General features: G+C 38.2%; 1 protein-coding gene across 2 annotated transcripts in view; it reads right to left on the reverse strand.

Annotated features, from left to right (window-relative positions):
* glis3 (GLIS family zinc finger 3) overlaps positions 1-24132 on the reverse strand; it is a 490617-nt gene that overhangs the window by 165140 nt on the left and 301345 nt on the right. For both annotated transcript variants that reach the window (XM_073072436.1, XM_073072441.1), the window contains exons 5-6: positions 3573-3734; positions 89-199 (exon numbers count right to left, since the gene is read on the reverse strand). In XM_073072436.1, the coding sequence (XP_072928537.1) occupies positions 89-199; positions 3573-3734 (273 nt within the window). The remainder of the gene's footprint in view (positions 1-88; positions 200-3572; positions 3735-24132) is intronic.

Consider the following 24132-nt stretch of genomic DNA (forward strand, 5'->3'; position numbering starts at 1 on the left):
AAATGAGAACTACAACAAGAGAATCAGCAAGCTTTTTTTTATTTTACCATTCTATTATTATTCTCTTTTTCAAACTAAATTAACTCACCTTCTTTCTAGCCTGCTGTTCTTTTGTGGAGTGGGCCTTCACGTGTTTTCTGAGCGAGCTTGGATCAGTATACCGTTTAGTACAGCCAGGGATCTGACATGCATATGGTTTCTAAAACAAAAGAGAAAACAGCACTAGTATTAGTACAGCAAATGTTCGTTGGAAGCGGGGATTCAAAATGAACGTTGGCAAGGAGCATTCCGCTGTACTGTACTCTGGTCTAATTTCAGACTAATCAGCTTCACCTGGACAGGACGTGCATCAGAGTCAGACATGCAAGATCCTAAGTAGAGGTCAAAGGTTGCTGACAGACACCCATTTTCCAATTATGAATATTTTAACAATGTACCTCATATGGCTGCATGCTAATCATTAATCAGAATGATATGACTACTGAAATAAATATGTTATTAAGAATTCACTAAGTTCCGTTCTTCTGTAACTTTACCATCTTTATGACTTTAATTTTTCAATGAAAACTTGCAGACGACTTCTGTAATTATTGTAATTATATACTTACAATTATTTTAGCCCATGAGACTCTGCAGCATAGTCAGAAACGATTAGCAACAGAAAGCATTTAGGGTCTCAGTTCAAGAAACAGCAGAAAGGTCCATGTACAGTATCTGAGCAGTATGATTAAAAACAAATTAAGTCTGCTAGGAAAGAGAGAAAACAAAGGCAGAGGTAAGAAATTAGTTCTGAATCACAGAGAGTTTAGAATGTTGATGATATTCTTCCAAAAAATTTTGTTTAACTCTTCTTTACAACTAAGTTATCATCTGGTAAACAACAATTTAAGGAGGAATAACTCTGGGGAAATGGTGCATAAGGAGAATACATTGAAAGAGTCCAATTACAAATGTTTATTTAGGAGAGAGAGTAATCCTACATAGAAAATCTAAAGCACCACTTTGGTATAAGGACTTTTTAATTAGTTCAACTTTCTTCCCTACAGAACTGAAATATATCAAAGAGTCACAGAGAGATATGGCACAGGAATAGGTCTCATAGCCCAAAATGTCCATGCTGAACATTTTCCTATACCAGGTCTGCTTTGCCCTATACCTATCCTATTTAAATGTCTGTGAGTTTCAAAATCACAATCCATTCCAATTTTTGTGCTTACTCTATTTTAAATAGTGCTTTCTAAATCAGAATATATTGCTATGTCCCTTCATGGTTGTTTTGTGAATATTACAGATCCATCTTGTCTGTCTACTGACCCACCTGCTAACAGAAACAGTATCTCCTTATTTACAATTTTAAAATTCTGTGTATTTTTGAAGACCTCTATTAAATATTCTTTTAAGCATCAATACTTTGTGAGCTGTTCCAGCTTTTCTAATGTTTTCACATAACAGATCCATTATCTTTGGAATCGTTCTAGTAAATTTCCTCTTCAGCCCCTCCAAGGTCTTGACATCTTTCCCACAAGAGTGATGATTCTCCATCTGTTCATAATATTGTGCTGAACTACCATAAGTATTGGATAATTAGGGCAGCATAATTCTAAAAGTAAGACCAGAAAAATTATGTTTTTCCGGTTTGAACAATACTGATTTTGAAAGAGCTGTTTATTTTGGACATGATATCTACTTTTCTTTCCGATACACGATAGTTCTGTTACCAAGGACCACGGATGCAAAGTTAAATGGAAGATATTTGCAAAAGAGTGAAATTTCTGTGAAGCTGCAGAATTCAATTCAGAACTAGAAGTTGATGTAGAAATCGTATTTGTTTTCAAGATTGGATTGGACAGAAAGCTGAAGCAAAATGGAATAGGATGCTTAAGAATGATTTAGCAACTTGATCAAATGAAGGGGGAGCTCTGACATGAACTATTTGAGCTGTGTTGATTTAAGGTGTACCTATACAGTTAATTCTACTGACACCAGCAGCAACTGCACAGTCATGCACCTTTCTTATTCTTTGGAACTTTTATAAGTTTCTCACACACATCCCCCTCCGAAGCAAATAGTTCAAAATCTCTCGTACTTTACACAAGGGAGCTGGGAGGTGAAGGGTCATGTAGATTGTAAAGTTAGACCTGACAGAGTAAGGTGAGAGGCCGAAAATTATTTTTATGTTTCTATGTCTTACTTATTATTCGGTAATAATAATTAAGACTTAGAAACAATAAAATTAGTCTTAATTTTATCTCTTCGTTAACTTAACTGAAAAAGTTTTCATTAATGAAGAGATAAAAATTTGTGTTTGGTATTACTGCATGTAACCAAATATTAAAAGGTTTAATCACACAAAGTGCATCAATTCCATAATGAGAAACAACTTGGACTCATTTTCCTAGATCTTCAAAAAGTATCATATCTATAGTTTTATGACAAAACTGTCAGAGAACAGTTACAAATGAGCCCATGTAGGAAGAATACCTGCAGTTTCTTTCCTTTCAGATTGTCTCATTTTTGAAGACGACTATTAAGCCTGCTATCTCAGCCCCATATCACTCACAGAATAAAATATTTCTTCTTCATGTCACTTTGGTTCTTTTTCTAATGTCCCTTAGATCACACGTCCTCCAAAAAAAAAGGGAACAATTCTCTCTTTACCTATCCTTTCTACATACATTACGATTTTTAAACGTTTCCATCAAATTGTTTTGCAACCTTGCCTGTTCCAGGGAGAGCTACATGAGCTATGAAACTAAAGTCCCTGGAATTATGGCAGTAATTCCTCTGCACTTACTTAAAAGGATTCACATCTTTCTAAATGTGTGTGCCCAGAACAGATTACAATATCCCATTTTTGGCTGAAACCATTGTTTTAACAAAATTTTATCATAACATTGTCATTTCTGGACTCTAAGGCTCTATTTATAAACTCTGGGGTCCTGTATTTTTGTTTAAATCTGTTTCCATGCATTATTTCAATTTGTGCAATTACACCTTTGTTTCAAAAAACTGAGTTAAAGAATCTCATATGATCATAATAAGTACAAAGCTGTGATGACCAAATGGTTTTGATAGGATTGTATTTTTTTCAGCAAGAACTAAATGTGATAAGTCAGAATTTTTTTTACTGCATTCAGCTCTTGTTAACTTTTTAAAGGTCAAAAGATTATATTAGTTATTGATTAAAATCAGATTAGTACCAATAACAGATTAGTACCAATTATTTAATGTGCTTGTGACAGCATATGAGGCAAAAAGCTTCAATACTTAATATCACATAGGTTTAAAATAATTTCCCAAATAATATTTAAAAATTATTAAAGATCATGATCATCATTTTTCATGCACTTTTTTTGCTTAATAAGTAATAATTATAATAAATGCAAAAGTTATTCAGTGTTAGTATCACTGCACTTATAACAGATTTGTAACAACTGAAGAAGAAATAAGAAAATTAGGTTTAGGATGATATAATTATTTTTGATCTAGGTTACTACTATTGAGAATAAATTACCAAATAATTTATTTCTTAACGATGTAGGATATTAGTTTCTTAACCTAGATATGCTTACTGTGTCTAGATGTGTTCTCTGGTGTTTGGCACGGTCACTCGAGTTGCTAAAAGCTTTAAGGCAGCCTGGATGCTGACAAAGGTAAGGCTTTTCCCCTGTATGACTTCGTAGGTGAATCTTGAGATTTTCCAGTCTTGAAAATGCCTTATTACAGCCTTCAAACTATGGGAAAAGATTTGAAAAATTATTGTTAGAAAAATAACATTAGGATGCAAATTTCTGTCAGGAAATGTAGGAATTCAAATCTTCATTTCCAATAAAATTAACTTACAAGTTTCTTCCAAATGGTAAATAATCTATTGTTGATTTCCTATCTATTCATGCTTATCATTTGTACACATCTCTTAAGATTTGACCACACTGACTTAATTTGTAAAGGAATCAAGGTCATCTAGTGGCTGATAGTGTCACATACTTACTACTAACAATCAAAAGTACGTTTATCTCATTGCTTCTTTTCAATTCTAATTCATGTAAGGCTTCCTTAAACCCTGTCACAATTCCCACCATATGCATGTTTGTTTTAATTATTTGGTTTTGAATGAAATGTCTTGTAAAAATAACAGATTCATGATAAACTTGCAGAGTATACTTTTGAGTTTTTAAACCTGCTTATTTTGAATAAATGCAATCGATAGATAAGAATCCAAATAAGCCTTGTTACCTATATTACTTCCCATGGCATTCAGTAAGAAATGCTGGATTTCATTCATAGGTACTAATACACATACATTGTGAAGAAAACCTTTATGTTAGTTAGACATGCATTTTTGTTGAAATTCACTAAGCAAATTGGGGAATTAAAGAAATTCAGGTTACACAATTGGGGTGCATATATGCAACCCCCATTTGCTTCGAACAAAAAGATCTCGACCTTCATGTCTTGCTTAATTTGCACAATTGTTCTCATCACATTTTACAGCAGAATGTTAATTCTGGTCATAAATAGCTTTCCTTTGTAACGATGTGTTAGTTGTTAAAGCAATGCTAATCAATCTATTTGTAAGAGAAAGGGAATAACTGAATGGAGAGAGAATAGTTTTAACTAAAATGGTATACTGCTGATTGCTCTATTCTATCAAATCCATAATCACCACTGAAAATACTGCACTTGAACAACTATTTTCAGTGCAAAACAAGCCAAATGTCCGATTAAATATTGAGGAAAAAGAGAGCTATTAATAGAGCACGATTGTTAGGGTGAATTAAACTAATTATTACACAGTAATGTTTATAACCACTGCATATTTTTGACCAGATCTAGAAATCCCAGATGAGTTGGAAGTCAGACATTGATGAATCTTATCTCCATCCCCACTGATGGATCTGCCCATGATTCCTCAGTCTTACATGAGGAAAAATGGTGACCTCCATATATGTCATAGTGCTGCTGACCCTTTTGGAAAAAAAGTGTTCAGGAAACTACCTAGTCTTATGGGAATGTTTAAATTATGTGTTAGCGTTTTCGTATGTTTTTAATTAGGCATTTTAAATACTTTTGTTTAAATCTTTAATTAAATTTATAATTATCTGAAACATTTGACGTTTTGGGATCATGTAATCCATAAAATCCCAAGTGGAGGATCAATTTCAGATGCTCTAGTAAAAGGTACGTTAATTCCTCCTCTGCAATATCACCCATCTATGCCTGTCTCTGCTGCTGTAACCCATATCCATGTCCTTCAGACCCAATGATAATATTGCTTACCTCACTGATTTACAATATTCCATTATTCGTAAATCTCAGAAATCTATTTTCCAATTTTATTCTGTTCAACTATTAGGGTAAATTCTGCTCAGCCTTTCCATGCAGATTAAATTAAGCCTGACTGAACTTGTCCTGAAGTACTGCTCAAGTTCGCATCACTTTTAATTTAACTTTCTTATCTTTTCATTTAAGTCTCTTCATTGTTTTGTTTTTCACACTCTGAGGGACCATGACTCCCTGATCCACCTTATGTTCCCATCAATTCTTCCTGTATTTATTCTTTAACATCTTCCTTTCCAACCTCAGGGACTCAAGTGGTCTTTCCAAGTGAAATATTGATTCACTTGTACTCTTTTCAATCTCGTATATTTTCACTATGGTCTCCTCCTTATTGGACACTGACTGAATGCTTTGTGGAGCCCTTCTGTTCAGTCTCCAGAGGTGATCTTGAACGTCCTGTTGCCTGACACTTTAATTTTCCATTCCTCTCCCACTTTGACCTTCCTGCACTATGAGGCCAGATGCAAGCTTGAGGAACAGCACATCATTCTTCATCTGGACATGATGCATCCTTCTGGGCTCAATATTGAATTCAAGTAACCTGACATGTCTCTCTGAATCAACCATTTGTCTGTGAGACTTACTCAGGTTTGTTTTACTTATGTTTTCTGTTTGAAAGTGGATGATATGCCCACCTGACCTGCCAGTTGTGACTTCTTGCTCTGCATTTGGCAACTCCTACATTCATTTGTCTGTTTTTTTGCCTTTGCTCTTGCTCTCAAACTGCTCCTGCTCCTGGTCATTCAATGACCAGATTATCCTGTTATTCTCGTCGTCGCGTCCTCTCCTACCATGCCTGCAGCTTGCTGAGCTTCCATTCAATCCATCCCTGTACTGATGAAGCAATTTCAATCTGAAACTTTTTACTGTTTCTTTCCTCTGGATAAAATATTGAATGCATCCAACATTTTCTGTATTTCTTTTATTTTAAACTTCCTGTATCTGCAGTTTTTATTAAGATTTTTTAATTCAGGACTGTAACATTCAGTGAAATGAGTTGCTCCCTTCAACTGAAGTACAAATATCTAGTGTACTCTTCCTATCTAAAGTAAGATTAGGATTTTTTTCTCATAGGAACAGTGTGCCGGATATCACTTTTAACTGAGATCCTTTTCCTCTTCCTACCTGTTTTAGCAGCTAGTTTAATTCTGTATACTCTCCCTTCATTCTTCCTATCATTTAGCACAGTGAGGCACTCAATAGCTTCCTCTTGCACTTTGCCAGTCTATCAGAGTCGAAGATCAGGTCTCCATTGGTACTGAGCCATGCCTGGAAGCAACTGGTCTGTGCACAAGCTCTGACTTGTAGAATCAAAAGATTTACAACTTAGAAGAAGACCATTCATCCCATCATCTCTGTGCACTGATTGGAAAATGTGCTGACCAGTCTAATCCAACCTGAAGCATTCCACCATCTCATCACCCTCTGCACAAGACTTTTTTTCCTTCATTTCCCTTCTAATGATTCTATGCTACTTTAAATTTATGCCTTCTGGTTTGTACCTTACAGAAGAAATAGTTTCTATTAAATACAACTTGTTAAAGGAGAATGAGATGTTCTGAAGTATTATCTATTATTACTTCTTCAGCTTAAGTGATAATTAGTTAACATGTAGAGTTCATATAGTGATTAACAGAAAAGTCTGAAGTCAAAGGTTTGCTAATTTCTGCAGATTTACTTCTGCTGAACTGAAATGAGTTTACCAGAAATATGGCGAAAACTAAGATAACATAACAAAAAGGGAAGAAGTTTCCAACTAAAGATGCTATTATTGATTGCAAAAAGAAAATATATATCCAATGAAAGAACTTAGTAAGTTAGGGAGCATCCATGGAAAGAAATGGATAGTTGACATTTTGGGTCAAGACCCTTCACTTGGAGCATTGAAAGGCATGGACCTGAAATATTGGCTGTCTATTTCCCTCCACAGATGTTGTCTGGTCCACTGAGTTACTTAACAGCTCATTGTCTTTTTGCTCCAGATTCCAGCACCTACAGTCATTTGTGTCTCCACTCTCTGTTGTTATTGCAATAATCAGCTGCAAAGCTTGTTTGATACTGTCTATTCTGCACACTCCCAATGGGTGTTACGCCCTTATTGAGATGGCCTCCAATGTGACTCGAGCAATAAAAAGGCGTGCCCGCATCAGGAATTATTCTGGAAATGACACACATAAAAATCCCCAAAAACAGGCCCTGGGAAATTGAATCATATGCCCTTTACTTGAAGAATGAGAATGAGAAATGGCTTAAATGCATAAAATCCTGGCACTTGACAGAGTGGCTGTGGGCCGACCATCAACCGTCCATTACACTAACCTTCCATTAATCTATTTTTTCTTTATTCTCCCCATTTTCTCATCAATTCTCACATGATTCTATCACTCATATAGACACTAGGGGCAATGTACAGTGACCAACCTGCAATGTGGGAGGAAACCCATACAGTCACGGCAAGATGTTTAAACTCAGGACCGAACCCAGGTCTCCCGTACTGTGAGGCTGTAGCTTTACCAACTGACAAAACAGGATACTCCCAATCCTAACTCATGTATTTGATTTTTGGATGTAAACAGTGGTGTGAAAAATGCTAACTGGGTTAGCATTTCCTGTGTTCAATGTTTTTGACTAGATTTAGAGTACCTCACTGAATATGGTTATCAAGGCCCTATTTAAATCCTCAATTAAAAATTGTTATATTATTAAGCCTTCTGTGGTGAACTAGATATACCTGTCTGACTGCTCCTGTGGCTCCTCCCACAGACCCTGCTGACTGCTCCTGTGGCTCCTCCCACAGACCCCTGTATAAAGGCGACTGTGGGCTGCTGCTCTCCCTCATTTTCCCCAGGATGTAGTGCTGTTTATTCTTCCAGTCAATAAAAGCCAATAACTCGCTTCCTAAGTCTCAGCATGAGTTATTGATGGTGCATCACCTTCAGCATCCTTTCTCAGCTGACGCCAACTGGTAAGATGGTGGCACGTTTGGACACAGCGGCATCTCAGGGGCCAACCGAAGATGTTTTTGCCTTTTTTAAACATCGTTTTTAGAATTGCAGGGAAACGCTGGGCATTAACAACTTCAGGTGCTGTAAGTCCACCCCGTCAGTGAGCTGCTCATTGGTGGTGTAGCTGGAGGAGCCAGATTTGGCGCCCACCATGTTACCGCTTGCAACAGGAAGGCATCAGAGTCGGTGTGTGAAGGTGGTGTGCAGTCTAACTGCAAGTGATTGGCTCGGATGACCGCAAGATCCTGACGGACATTGGTAATGTAAAACGCTGCAAGCCTATTTCCCTTTTTTATTGGTGAGACAAACGGCGGGGGAGCTGCGCGATCTCCGTTGTAGTGAGGGCTAGGCCTCAAGCTACAATCCAGGAGAGGAGACGCCGAAAGCGGTGTAGCATGGTGTCCATGCTGGGTTGGGGCATGGCTCCTCCCGTTGGTGCTGTTCTCCAGTGTCCGAAGAGTGAAATGACTAACTGGATTGCGCGCATGTGCATGTTTGTCTGCCCACTGCTGGGAACTGCTGTTCTTGCTGATAACACCCATGCATCATCAATTTACAGGACATATCACTCAGGGACCTGTGTGACTGTGTGTTTACTAGCTATCTTATATGTGCTATATGTGCCTTGTGTTGTATATGACTGTTGGTATTGTGTTTTGCACCTTGGCCCCAGAGGAATGCTGTTTTGTTTGGCTGCATTCATGGGTTTTCATGTATGGCTGAATGATAACTAAACTTGAGCTTGAACCAACTTGTGTAAATGATTTTCACTTAGTCTCCATCCAATTGTGGACAATTGTTTTATTGTCTCCACAAAGCATTTTCTCTGCTGTTTAAACTTCCATGTTTTCTAGTTTTTGACCTGAAGAGCTAATTTTCTCCCCACAGTTGCTTCCCATTCTGCTGGGCATTTCTAGCACTTTCTAATTTTACTTCAAGTATATGGCATTAAAGTTCAAAGTCCAAAATAAGTGTATTATCAAAGTGCATATAGGTCACCATATACAACCCTGAGAATCATTTCCTTGCAGGCATGCTCAGTAAGTATATGAACCATAACAGAATCGGTGAAAGACTGTACCCAACAGGGCAGATAAACAACAAATGTGCAAAAGACAACAAACTGTGCAAATATAAAAAGAAAGAAAAAAACAAGAAATAATAATAATAAATAAGCAATAAATGTCAAGAACATGAGATGAAGAGTCCATTAAAGAGAGTCCAAAATTTGTAGGAACGGTTCAGTGACGGTGCAAGTGAAGTTATCCCCTCTGGTTCAAGAACCTGATGGTTGAGAGGTAATAACTGTTCCTGAACGTGGTAGTGTGGGTCCTGAGGCCCCTGCACATTCTTCCTGACAGTGGCAGCAAGAAGAGGGCATAACCTGGGTGTTGGAGGTCCCTGATGATGGATGCTGTTTTTCCTGTGAAAGCGCTCATATAAATGTGCTCAATTCAGATCCCCAATACTCCCTGAAGAAGGGTCTCAGCCAAAAAGTTGACGGTTTATTCGTTTCCATTGATGCTCCCTGACCTGCTGAGTTCCTCCAACATTTGTGCGTATTGCTATAATTCTAATAAGGTATCTTTACAGGTGACCTCTGTGGGGTGAGGTTGAGAGGCAGTTGGTGCTGGGGTTTGTGTTCCTAGAAAACAACCTATATCATGACATTCCATAATGTGAGTCAGTGTTATCTGAAAATTGGAAAGAAAAATAAATTTTCTGTTCATTTCCTTTTATTACAAATTCCGTAAGGCCAAACTTTATTTATTTTTTAAGTTCTTGGTCATGATTTATAAATTTCCATAACGTTATAACACGGGTGTCACCTGTATTTCTATATATCAGTTCTCTCAAACTATGTCCAACATACCATCCACTATCTTAAATAATTGCTGCACCTGCATATATTATTAGTTTTCAGAGATTGTGCTTAAGAACATCCAGGTGTCTTTGAGCATTATTTTCAAATCTGTCACTTTTTGGAAATACTCACAATTTTTGTTTGTACACTAACGTGGATTGTTGTCACATGTGTTGTGTTGTCTCCAGATGATATCGGACACAGTCTCCACTATGTAGGAGAGCGGTCCAGTTCTGTCCTTAATATTTTTGAGTGTCCACTTTTAATCACCTCCGTAGTACCCCACCAGGACTGCTTGGTGAAACATCAAATTTTCTTGTTTGAGGAGCTTTCAATTTGTCTCATATGTTTGTGCCTCATAATTCTTCTGAGATTGGGTTTGAGGAGATCCAAGTGTGAGCACAAGCGGCAATCCATGTACAGCATAGCCACTGGGTTGTCGGTTGTGGAGTGTGCTGCATTGCGATATGAAAGGAGGTCAGTGGCAAGCTTCTGATTCAATGCAGTGTAGTGCATTCTGCTGACATTACTCACAGTGCGTTCTTTAGACTCTGGCAAAACTTTCCACCAAGCCACTTGTATCTGGGTCGGATGGTGTAGATATAATATGTCTTCTTCCATTCTCTTTCAGGAATGACTGAAAATGACCTCAGTGAACTGTGGTCCATTATCACTGACTAAGCGTTCTGGAACACCAGTCCCTGAGAAGAGGTTTCTCAACATTTCAACAGTGCGCGAGGCTGTAGACCACACTGGATATACTTCCTTTGGCCTTGAGGCATCCACCACTGCTTGAATTTTCTCAGCACACTTGTGTAATCCATGTGCGTTGATGATGTGACCACAGTAAGTGATGCTTGGTTTAAAGAATTCGTACTTTCAGCTGACTCTATTGCAGGGGATGTGGCATGCAAATGGTGGATGGATCTCCAATCAAGTTGTAGTTGTCTCAGCCAATCACATCCTCACAATGCTGGCCCTCCTGTCTTTACCACATACAAGCCCAATGCGTCTTATGGGTCGTTGGATTTCACTGTTACGAATGTTATTACCACAGGAATGATCTTTTCTCCAGTATAAGTTCTCAGTTGAATATCCACAGGCTTCAGTTCAGTTTAGTGAAATGCCATTCAAACTCACTTTGTGGAATGACTGAAACAGCTGAGCCAGTATCCAATTTCATTTTAAGTAATTTGCCATTCACTTCTAGTGTAAACCATATTGCTTGTCTTTTGTTAACTTTCACTTTGTAAATCTCAAGGTTACACAGTCCCGTGTCACTCTCATCACGATCAGCTTTTTCATCAACAGCATGCAGATCAGTGCTCTTTTTCAAACTGCAACTTGACTTTCTATCTTTTCTCCTTCCCCTGTGCAGTCTATTTATTTTAGTCATGCTCTTTGCATGTGTCCTGCTTTATTGCATTTTATGCAAGTTTTGCCTTTAAGGTTGCATTGGTCTGGTGTATGTGAGCCCCTGTCACAAGAGTAATACAATTTGTTTAGCCAGGCTGGTTTCTGTTTTACCATTGCAAGTTTGTTCACATTCACTTTCATTCTTGGTTGCAACTTAATTGCATCTCTGGCTGTGGTTTCCATTGATACAGTGGTTTCAACTGCTCTTTTAAATGTAAGTTGTGCTTCAGTTAGGAGCCATTTCTGAATTATGTTTTGTATGATTCCATAAACTAAATGATCTCTCAGTGCATTACTAACCTTGTTACCAAACTGACAATGCTCATTCAACTTCTTCAATTCAGGCACACACACTGAAATAGACTCCCCTTTCCTATTGATTTAGTTTATGAAATCTAAAGGTTCCGCAATCAACAATGGTTTTGGTTCTATTATCTGTATTATTTTCATTATGTCAGCAAGACTCACTTCAGCTGATTTGGTTGGAGCAGTCAAACTTCTACATAAAATGTATGCTTTTATCCAATGCACTCTGCATAACAGGCACTCACTTCTCATTAGCTATTGCATTTGTTTCAAAGTACAGCTCAATTCACTCAGTACACATATTCCAGTTTTCTCCTGTGCATTTGAGTGTGTCTATCTTTCTGATAGAGCCAGCCATTTCTGCTTTTCTTATTTATGATTAATATCACCCAGTACTCACTGTTATGTACCTGTGAATCTGTCTGCTTTTTGCCTTTTGTTTTAGGTCTAATATCTTTCTCCTCTTGCAAAGAAAAAAAAAATGTGCTGTGGTTTTTAAAAATTCGACCGTTTCTCGCTGTACTGCTTTTTTTTTTCTTGGTCATTTCTCGCTAAAATTTTTAAAACTCTAATGCCTTGTTCATCACCACAGTTATGTTTTGTAACTCCAAAAGATAAAGGTAATTGGAAGGAAAACAAGGGAGCTGGGATAACCTGTGTACTCTTGTTTCATTTTTACTCAAGTGAGGCATGCACTTATGACATGGTAACATGATGTCATATGCAAGTCATGTATTTTTACATATAACCTGTAATGAATTAGTTAAACAAACAAGAATGCTTAATCAAACAATATATTTACAATAGTACTCAAATATTACTGAAATATTAAATACACAATATGGATGGTCTGACATTTCCCCACCAATGTATTCAATCAGCCAGGTTACCTCCATCTCTTTGAAATCTTTCAACATCTTCCTGCCTGCTCACAATCCTACCTAGTTTTGTACCATCAGGAAACCTCAAAGTATGACCTTGAGTTTTCTCAGCCAAAGATACGGAAGCAACGATGGTCAACACTTTCCAACCAGAGAATAGAATCAATGATTCCAAAGATTTTGTGGTATCTGCCTCTGCAGCTCACTGGAACGTCAACCTGAAGCACAATCTGTAGCAAGTTTCAGTCTTTGGAAACACATTTTGTTGCTTTCACCAAGTGAAAATCTATTTTTCCCCCTTGATATCTAAAATGCTGCTTAGTTGTCCAATAGCCAAAAAAAAGTGTTTCACAAAACAGTAATGCATGGAGTCATTTGCCAAACATTTCAAGTGCTAAGTTTTTGATCATCAACCTGAATTCATAGGACACAGCAAGAGGACAATTCTTTCTCCACAGCATGGGGTAGAAGTGAATAGTCTAGAATTGATTTTAAGGAAATCCTGCTAGCAAATGGCTTGTGTAATGAATGAGATAGTGGCAGGGAAATAAGGAGACAGGAAGAGAAGAATAACATTTTTCTCATTTATGTTTCTTAAAAGGCATGATTTAATCTTGGTTAAATGTGATTAATATGCAAAGTATAAATGGAGTATAAATCTTGAATAAACACCTTTATAAAGAGTGTTTTTATGATATTGATGGCTTGGGAACAGGGAGTGGCAAATCTGAAAAGATAAAATGCATTTATTTATTTATCTAGAGATACAGCATGGAATTGTCCCTCCTGACCCTTCGAGCCAGCAAACCCAATTTAACCCTAGCCTAATCATGGGATAATTTACAAAGAGCAAAAACCTTCTAAACGGTATGTCTTTGGACTGTGGGAGGAAACCAGGGCACCTGGGGAAAACCCATGTATTCCATAGGGAGGACATACAAACTGTTCATGAGGCACCATTCCTAACCTTAGTCTGTCCCAAAACATTTCACAGTCAATGAAATACTTTTGAAGTCTAGCCACTACTGTAATGGGGACACAAAACAGGCAAATGTTCACAGCAAGGTTTCTTATAGCAATAAAACAAATACCCTGATAATTAGATTTTAGTGAATCTGGTTAGAATGATGAATGTTCCTCAGAGTACTTCTGTTTCTTTTCAACTGGGTCCAGGGAAATTTTATGTACTTCTTAAGATGGCAGATGGGGCCTCTGCTTAACATTTTATCTAGACAACAGCACTTCCAATAGTAGAGCAATACCTTAGTTCTACACTGAATGGTCAGGATAGATTTACCTATTTGAGTTTCTAAAGTAGAGGTTAAATCCATACTGTTTAGAGTACTGCTGCACTTTTTGGTTAAAATGAAATATTAAACTGCAAAGATTTGTGTTTTTTTTCATGAATAGCTCTGATGTGTTATATAATCCACGTGAACTTTTTCAATAAATATTGAAAATTATCTCAAACTTTTCCATTAAGTTAAAACGATGGATACTTAGGTGACTGATGCAGAGTGGGATTCGTACCATGTGTCCAATCAACAATCACATGTGATGCCATTTCACCCTATTAATATGCTACTTTACCAGCCTTCTCTTGCATGCGTTCACATTCATAAGGGTAACAACATTGATATTCTTTGGATCACATTTCAGTAATGTCTCTGATGTCAGGGAAACTGAAACCATGAAGGATTGTGTGTCAACCAGACCTATTCTATACCATTTGACTTCAATTAAAAGCAGAAAGTACAAAGTTAAGCAATTCTATCATTCAAAATCTCTTTCAACTCTATTATTAGTCATAGGTCAATGAGAAATGCTGTCTGTAACTTGACAGGCAATTTTATACATGAAATTGTATAAAGGTCTCTGAGAACTTCACTACATAGATGAACAGACTTGGAATCATGACCTGTTTTGCAATCCTATTCAGATCAATGCTTGTAAAGCTAGAGGAATCAGTTGTAGTTTCAGAGCAGACTTCTGTTTCAGTTATTAATTCCACCAACCTAGCTGACTGCTAGTTAGATTGCAATCAGAATCAGATTTATTATCACTGGCACATGTCGTGAAATTTGCTAACTTTATTATTCTTTTTATAATTCTTTATTTTTCTTTACATTACTAAATATATTTATCTTTCTATCTATATACGTATAAAATGTTTGAGGTCATTATCAGCTATGAATGAGAGAAGCGAGTAAGGCTAGGCTCGAAGCAATACTAATTTCTTCAAGGGCAGGTTAAGTTGTTTGTTAGGCCACTAACAAACAACTTAGTTGATGGGTCTACTGTTAAAGGTTGCCAATGGTGCTCCAAGATATTTAAAATTCAAAGTAAATTTTATTATTGAAGTACATATTTGTTAGTATATACAACACTGAGATTCATTTTCTTGTGGGCAGAATAAATCAATAGAATAATAACCATAACAGAATCAATGAAAGACCACCTGAATAAGGTGTCCAACCAGAGTGCAGAGGACAACAACCTGTACAAATAAATAATAATAAATAAATAAGCAATAAATATCGAGAACATGAGATGAAGAGTACTTGAAAGTGAGTCCATCAGTTAGAATTATTGTGTCTCTCCTTACTGACTGTGTTCTGTTGCTAAAAAATCAAGGATTCAGTAGCAGAGGGAGACATTGACTCCATGACAGGGGGAATGAAGTTGAGTGAAGTTATCTCCTTTGGTTCAAGAGCCTGATGGTTGAGGGGTAGTGACTGTTCCTGAACCCAGTAGTGTGAGTCCTGAGGCTCTTATACATTCTTCCTGATGGCAGCAGTGAGAAGACAGCATGTCTTCTCAGTGGAGGGGTCCCAGGTGACGGATGCAGCCTTCCTGTGAAAGCGTTTCATGTAGATGTGTTCACGGTGTGGAAGGCTTTACCTGTGATGGACTGGGCCATATCCACTACTTTTTGTAGGATTTTCCATTCAAGGGCATTAGTGTTTCCATGCCAGGCTGTGATGCTCTTCACTACACATCCATAGAAGTTTGTCAGTTTTAGATTTCATGCCAAATTTCCACAAACTGCTGAAGAACTTGAGGCGCTGCCGTGCTTTTTTCATAATTGCACTTATGTGGTAGGCCCAGGACAGGTCCTCCAAAATAATAACACCCAGGAACTTAGCATCTCCATTGAAAGAAAAATAAGTGTTCTTTTCTCAAACTGGGTCAAGACCATTTGAAGCCAAAAATAAACACAGAATCCAAAATAATGTCCTCAGTAAAATATGAAAATAGCATTAACAAAATCAGATTCAGGCCCAAGTGTGTTATGTCTGTGAGCAATTACCAATGCAAAAGTAATGTTTCACTTTTATGGCTGTTTTGTTTTTTTGTAAAGTAGGGATTGAGTGATGGATAAATGTTTTCATTTCAATGCATTTAAAGAAAGAACCCATTTTGTAGAAGAGGGAACAGTATTTACCTTCAAATCTATGCTGGCTATATTGAACTTCAAAATTAGCAGTTAACTGTAAGTAAATATTTTTTGGATCAAATTTAATTGATATATTTTGCAGTACTTTTTGTTCAGAGTGCTTATTAACATACAGGTTTTAAAAGAGGTCAGAAATGGATGGATTATGTCACTACAAGTCAATTAGCCTGACATCAGTACTGGGTAAATGAAAATACTTAAAAAAATCTTGAGAGGCTGTAAGTTTGAAATAAAAGCAAAGTGGAATAAACATTCAACAGGTCTGATAGCATTGGTAGAAAGACATTGGTCCTGAAACGTTTATTTTGTTTTCCCTGCACTGATGCTGTCTGACTTGCTGAATATTTCCAGCATTTTCTATTTTCATCAATAGTGGGTATACTGACAGAAAGTTAAATCAGAGAAACTGTACAAATCTGCATTTTGAGGTGTAGTTAATCGGGGATCTTCAGTGTGGCAATGTTAAGGGAATGGCATGCTCAACTAAAGTAACTATTTTTTGAAGGTACATGAAATTCAGATCAAAGTAGATCATTTTGCATAGTATACAAAACTTTTAAAAAATCAATGAAGTCCCATCAGGAGATAGATCAAAAGGGTGACAGCCTTGATATTTATTTATTTACTGTTTTTATTTATTAAGCTACAGTGTGGAATTGAGACGTGCTGCCCAGCAATTCGCCCAATTTAAAACTAGCTGAATCATGGGACAACTTACAATGACCTTTTAACCTACCAACTGGTATGTCCATGGACTTTGGGAGGAAACCCACATAGTTGCAGGGAGAATGTACAAACTTCTTACAAGCAGCAGAGGGAATTGAAACTGGGCCACCTGGACTGTAAAGTGCTGTGCTAACCACTATGCCACTGTGCCGCCCCATTATTAAAGGGAAATTGGCAAGTAGGCTTACGGATGAGCTCGGTAGCAGAAAGCAGACAGAAATGGTGGATAGGAATTTAGTGAATGGACTCCTGGATGCAATAGGTTCTTTGCAAGGTTCAGTACTTTTGCTTTTCCTGGTGTATATTTGGAATTAAATGTAAAATATTAAAAGTTTGAAATGAATGTGATGAAGAGGATATGTAATTGAAGTATAAAATTATTAAAGACGGGAAAGGATGACCCTAGGTGATCTATTCCACAACTAGAGTAATCAGTAATTGAGGGGTGCAAATTCAAGTTAATTGACAAAAGGATTAGATGAGAAATAAGAAAACATAGAGTACCTCACTTATTGAGAGATGGGTGTCAGGAATTCCATACCTGAAAGATTGTTGAAAGCTAAAAAAATACAACCACATTTGGAAAGTACTTAGACAAGCACTGGAAGAGCCATAACTCACAGAGCCATGCATCAAAAACTGGAAAGAGGGCTAAATATTGTTTTGGTCCATTAAGACATTTTACAGAGTTGCGGATAGCTTCTTTCTGTGCCATAAATGTCAATGACTCTTAATATAATCATTGAAGTTGTAAAGTGAAGGGTTTGCAGATAGCATTTGAATATGTTCATCTGACTTCCCTTTGCCTGCTAGTTCAATGAAAGCATTAGTCAATTTTAACTAAATAAGCCTGTGCCTTAACTGAAATAATGAAAGCAATTTCATTCCTTTAAGATATTTTTCTGTATGTTAATTCCCAAAATGTATTTTCAGGTACTGTATGTTCTGATATAAATAATGAATGGCTACCTTGCCTATTCAAAATCTTCATTGCCTCATAACACAATGTTTACATGTTACATAGCAAGGTAATTAGTAGATTTTTAAACTCCTCTTTAACCCTCTGTTCAGGAAAAAACATTTAAAAGAGAAGAAGAGGGCAGAAATTTATCTTTCTTTTCTTCTGTGTCAGTCAGTTCCCATCCAACTTGGGAACTCCTGAGAAGCCTACCATCACTTTGACAGTTAGCCTCTAGGTGTTAAACACTTATTATTCACCATGGCCATCTAAATCCCTTAACACATCCACCCACCTCTAGGATTGCTCAAGAGACCTCTACTTCATCTAGCCACCACCCATCCACCACCTCTACTCTCAAACAGTAGCTGAACTGTCACAGACTGTCAATCATTTTCTCAAAGAAAATATTACCAAGGTCTTATCTACAGTACACCTGCCTGTGAACTTTGTACAGCAATCTTATTCTGGCTTCCTCCTCACTCATTTTACCTGATTACCCTTATCACACTGTTTTTGTTTTTGCTCAAAACTGAAAGCTACAGGACTATTCCTTCCAATTTCCAGTGACCACATAATCCAAGTGCTAATTAATCTCTTCCCTTCTTTGAGTTCAGCACCTCCATTTTCAACTGACTGTCTCAGGTGCTTTGATTACACTTCATCCTAACCCCCACTTAGTGAGAAATCCTATTTGGTTTTCTAGTTTCTGCATTTGTGTCTGATCTATTCTGCCTATACCATCGTCTACACCAGTACTTCCTACATGTTGTCTTATTTCTCAGCGGATCTCCAGTGGTTAGTCAACCTGCTAAACCTATACCATTTTCCAGACCTGCTCTCGTGTCTCTCAATATCAAAATAGTACCTGCACTTTGAGAGCCAGTTTGTTACCCTCCTCCGACATGCTGACACCACCCTTCCCCCTCCATTCTGTAATGAAGGGGAATGTCCTCCACAGCTCCTGTTGTACTCCTCATTTGAGTCAGAAGCAAAACATCACCCTTTTACTGCCTTATTTCCCCATGTCAAGGACTCCAAACATTCTTCCAGGAGACGCAGGAATTGAATTGTATTACTTTCTCATTGGTAAAATATTTCTGATCCCCATGATTCAGTTTCCTCTGCAAAAGGGAAAAAATGCAATCAGTGTGACTGCTTTTGCCAAACATTTCTGCTTTGCTCTCAAGCATAACCCTGAGGTATGGTCACTTGTCATGTCCACTCTTTCTTGCTACCACTTCAAGCTCTCCATCTTTAATCAATGTTATTCCAATGAAAGCTCAAAGTAAGGCTGACAAATAGCACCTCATCTTCCAATGGGTACTTCACAGCTTTCTGAGTCCTACAACATTCTGCTCAAAAGCTTCGGATAGACAACATTCTGCTCAAAAGCTTCAGATAGTTACCGTCCTATTTTAACCGGAAGCCAGATTTTGGTCACAATTCTGATTTTTCATTTTATATATCCTCTTGGCCCAACTTAGTTTCGGTTTCTTTTTTAAAAAAAATTGTGCTAATATCAAAGCAGCTCTTAGATCATTATCTAACTTCTGCCATCCAACATGTCAATCATCTTCCCTTTTGCTCTTTCCTTCCCTTCCCTGCCTCTGTGCTTGCTCATAACATGGACATTTCAGTCCAGATGAAGGGACTTGATCTGAAATGTTGACTATCCATTTCTCTCCACAGACGCTGCCTGATTCACTAAGTTCCTTGAGCAGTTTGTTTTTTGCTCCAGATTCCAGAATCCACAGTCTCTTATATCTCCTAAAGAGTGGTGGGGTGGAGATATGCCTCTATCAAAGGAGGTGTAAGGTACTCCTTCCTTCCTCTAGCCTGCACGTCACCTTTGGGCAAGGTGTAGTACCTGCTTAGCCCAACCGCACCCCCCCCCCCCATCCCCAAGATCAGGGTTACATGAGGCCATGGGAGCAGGTGGTGAATTGTCGTATGAGCAGTTGGTACATATCAGATGTTCTGGTGACCATTGATGTCTGGCAGACAATCTCTGAAGAGTGTTGATAATGGATGTGGTCACCCATGTTCTAAAGACACTGCCCAGAAGAAGGCAATGACAAACTACTTTGTCAAATTTGCCAAGACCAATCATGGTCATGGAGACTATGATTGCCTACATCATACAACACGGTACACAGTGATGTTGTGTCCCTTAAACAATTACTAGCTCTGGTGGCAGGCCATTTATATGAAACCTGTGGTAAACTATGTATACCTGTCTGGACACGCCCCTCTGCTGACTGCTCCTGTGGCTCCTCCCACAGACCCCTGTATAAAGGCGATTGGAGGCACTGCTCCCCCTCAGTCTCCGAGATGCTGTGCTCTGTTTTGCTGCTAATAAAAGCCTATCATTCGCCTCCCGTCTCCGAGAGTTATTGATAGTGCATCAAAACCTAAAAACAAATGATTTAAAATCAGGAGTAGGCCTTTCCCCTTCAAGCCTGCTCCACGTTAGGCAGATGACAAGTCATCTAATTTTAACCTCATCTCTACATCCTCAACTACTTGTGGTCATCATTCGTCCCTTGTTTACCTTATCTAACTTCTTTTGCCTTTGACAGAAAAATTAACTTCCATTGCTCTTTGACTAAGGGAGTTTCAAAGATTCATGATATACTGAAAGGAAAGTTTATGTTTCATCTGTCTTAAATGGCTAACCTTTTATTTTTAAACAGTGAGGCCCAGCTCCAGGGGATGTGCTCTCCACACACAAACCATGTTTCATACAAGATCATGTACACTTTAATATCTCCTCTCATTTTTCTGAACTCCAGTGAATAGAATCTGTGGAAGCTAGCCTTTCTGACCACTCTTCATGGACCCTCTGCCGTACTGGTCTGGTAAATGCTTCTTGGACATTAATATACCTCCTTAAATAGCGAGAGTCATACAGCAGGGAAAAAAGGCCTTTGGCTTAATTTGGCCATGCTGACTGTGTTGCCCAGCAAGCTAATCCCATCTACCCACATTTGGCCCATAGCCCTCTAAACCACTCTGGTGTACATTTCTGGATGACTCTTAAATGTCACTGATGTGCCCACCTCCACTACTATTTCTGGTAGCTCTTGGCAAATGTGATCACCATCAGTGTGAAGAAGCTGTTACTGATGTACCTTTTAAATCTCTCACCTCTGATCTTAAAACTTTGTTCTTTTGGTTCTCGCAACCCCTCCTTAGGAAACAGACCATGTGCTTTCAACCTGTCTATGTCCCTTACGACCTTGTATACCTCTATCAGGTCAGCCCTAATTTTCCAATGTTCCAGGGAATAAAGTACTAATCTATGTAACCGCTCCATGTAATTCAGGCCCTCCAAGTCCGGGCAACATCGTGGTAATTTCCCTCTGCAATCTTTACTTTACTTTATTGTCACCAAACAATTGATACTAGAATGTACAATCATCACAGCGATATTTGATTCTGCACTTCGCGCTCCCTGAAGTACCAATCGAAGTAAATATAATAAAAATTTAAATTATAAATCACAATTAGAAAATAGAAAAGGGAAAGTAAGGTAGTGCAAGTCAGGTCCGGATATTTGGAAGGTACGGTCCAGATCTGGGTCAGGATCTGTTCAGCAGTCTTATCTCAGTTGGAAAGAAGCTGTTCCCAAATTTGGCCGTATGAATCTTCCATCTCCTGAACCTTCTCCTGGAGGGAAGAGGGACAAAAAGTGTGTTGACTGTGTGGGTCATGTCCTTGATTATCCTGGCAGCACAGCTCCGACAGCGTGTGGTGTAAAGTGCAATCTTAGTACGTAGTTTATTAACACCTTTCCAACAGCAGGGTAAACTAAACTAAACACAATATTCTAAATGCGATCTCACCAAAGTTTGATGCAACTTTTATACCTTCCTATACTCAGTGCTTTGACTGATGAAGGTCAACATGTTAAAGACTTTCACTAGTCAGGACAGTCACCACCCTATCTACACGTGACTCCACTTTCAGCGAACTATTTGCAGTCTTAGTTCCTTCTGTTCCATTACATTCTCCAGGGCCCTCCCATTCATTGTACAATCTCTAACTTGATTTGATCTCCCAAAATGTAATATCTCACATTTACCTTCAAGGAAAGCTATTTGTCCATCCTCAGCTCATATACTTTTCTAATCAGCTCCACCTGTAATTTTTCATAACCACTTACCCTATCTACAAGACCATCTATTTTAGCATCATGCACAAAATTGCTAACTATGCCTTATATATTCACATCCAAATTGTTTATATAAATTAAAGTACAAACATCAAAGATCCCAGAACTGACCTCTGTGGCACACAACGAGACACAAGTCTCTGGATTGAGAAACAACCCTTAACCATAACCTTCTGCCTCCTCCCATTGAACCAATTATGAATCCAACCCTCTTTATCCTCCTGGAGCCCATGTGATCTAACCTTCCTCAACAGCCTTCTATAAAGGACATTTTCAAAGGCTTTGCTAAAATCCATGCAGATGATATCCACTGCCCTACCCTCATCTATGTTCCTGGTCACCTCCTTGAAGCAATGCAAATGATTTGTCAAACACAACTTTCCACACTCAAAGCTGTGCTGACTGTCGCTAATCAGACTCTGTCTCTCCAAATGTTGATAGTGTTATTATTTCCGACCCAGCACTTAAGTGCAATTATGAAGAAAGCATGGCAATGCCTTTATTTCCTTAGAAGCTTGCAGAGATTCAGCATGACATCTAAAACTTTGTCAAACTTCTATCTATAGATATGTAGTGGAGAGTATATTAAATGAGTGCATCACGGCTTGGGAGGGAAACACTAATGCCCCTGAACAGAAAATCCTACAAAAAGTGATGGATACAATCCAGTCCATTACAGGGAAAACCCTCCTAACCACTGAATAATCTACATGAAATGCTGTCGCAGGAAAGTAGGATCTATAATAGGGGACTCCACCACCCATGACATGCTCTCCTCTCACTGCCATCAGGAACAAGGTACAGGAGCCTTAGGACTCACACCACCAGGTTTAGGAATAGTTACTACTCTTCAACCATCTGGCTTTTGAACCAGTGGGTAACTTCACTCAACTTCACTTGCCCTGTAATTGAAATGTTCCCACAACCTATGGAACTCACTTTCAAGGACTCTTTATTTCATGTTCTTGATATTTATTGCATATTTATTTATTATTATTATTTCTTTATTTTTGTATTTACACAGTTTGTTGTCTGCTGCATATTGGAAGAATGCCTAAGTGATGTTTCATTGATTGTGTTATGGTTATTATTCTATTATAGATTTATTGAGTATGCCTAAGGAAATGAATCTCAGGGCTGTATACGCTGACATATATGTTCTTTGATAATAATTTTACTTTGAATATTGAATTTACTCACCACTGATATCAGACTCACTGGCCTGCAGTTTTCCTAGCTTTTTTTTCTCGACCCTTTTCAAACAATGGTACCACATCAGCCACTCTCTAGTCCTCTGAACCTCACCTCTGGCCAGAGATGAAGCAAAAATCTCTGCAAGGGATCTGGAATTTCTTCTCTAGCTTTCCCACAAGGTGCAAGGATGCACTTGGTCAGGCCCTGGGGTTTAAATTCTACAATGTTCCTCCCTGCAAATGTAGATGGTCAAAGACAACTACATTCATTTCCCCCATTTCCTTAGCTTCTATGCATTTTCTCTATAGTATAAGCTAAAGAGAAAAATTCTTTAAAAATCTCATCCATTTCCTTTGGTTCCACACATAGATAGCCATGCTGATCTTTAAGGAGACCTGTTCTCTCCCTAGCCACCATTTCACTCTTAATATACTTGAAGTATCTCTTAGGATTTTGCTTCAGTCTGCCTTCTCATATCCTTGTTTTCTTTCCTTAATCTCCCTAAAGTGCATTCCTATACTTGTAGTCATCAAAATTGTTCTCTTGTTCCCAATTGCTTATGCACAGTATATGCTTCCCTCTTTTTCTTAACCAGAACCTTAATATCTTTTGTCACTCAGGGTTCCCAAAACCTGCCGATCTTGCCCTGCATCCTAACAGGAACATATTGGCCGTAAACTCCTGACATCGCACTTTGACCTCCCACTTGGCAGGCACTCCTTCCCCTGCCAACAATCTCGTCCAATCAATCGTTGTATGATCCTGCCTATCGGCTCCAAAATTTGCCTTTCCCCAGTTTAGGAACAAA

The sequence above is a fragment of the Hemitrygon akajei genome, chromosome 2 (assembly GCF_048418815.1).
Source record: "Hemitrygon akajei chromosome 2, sHemAka1.3, whole genome shotgun sequence".
In the NCBI taxonomy this organism is placed as follows: domain Eukaryota; kingdom Metazoa; phylum Chordata; class Chondrichthyes; order Myliobatiformes; family Dasyatidae; genus Hemitrygon; species Hemitrygon akajei.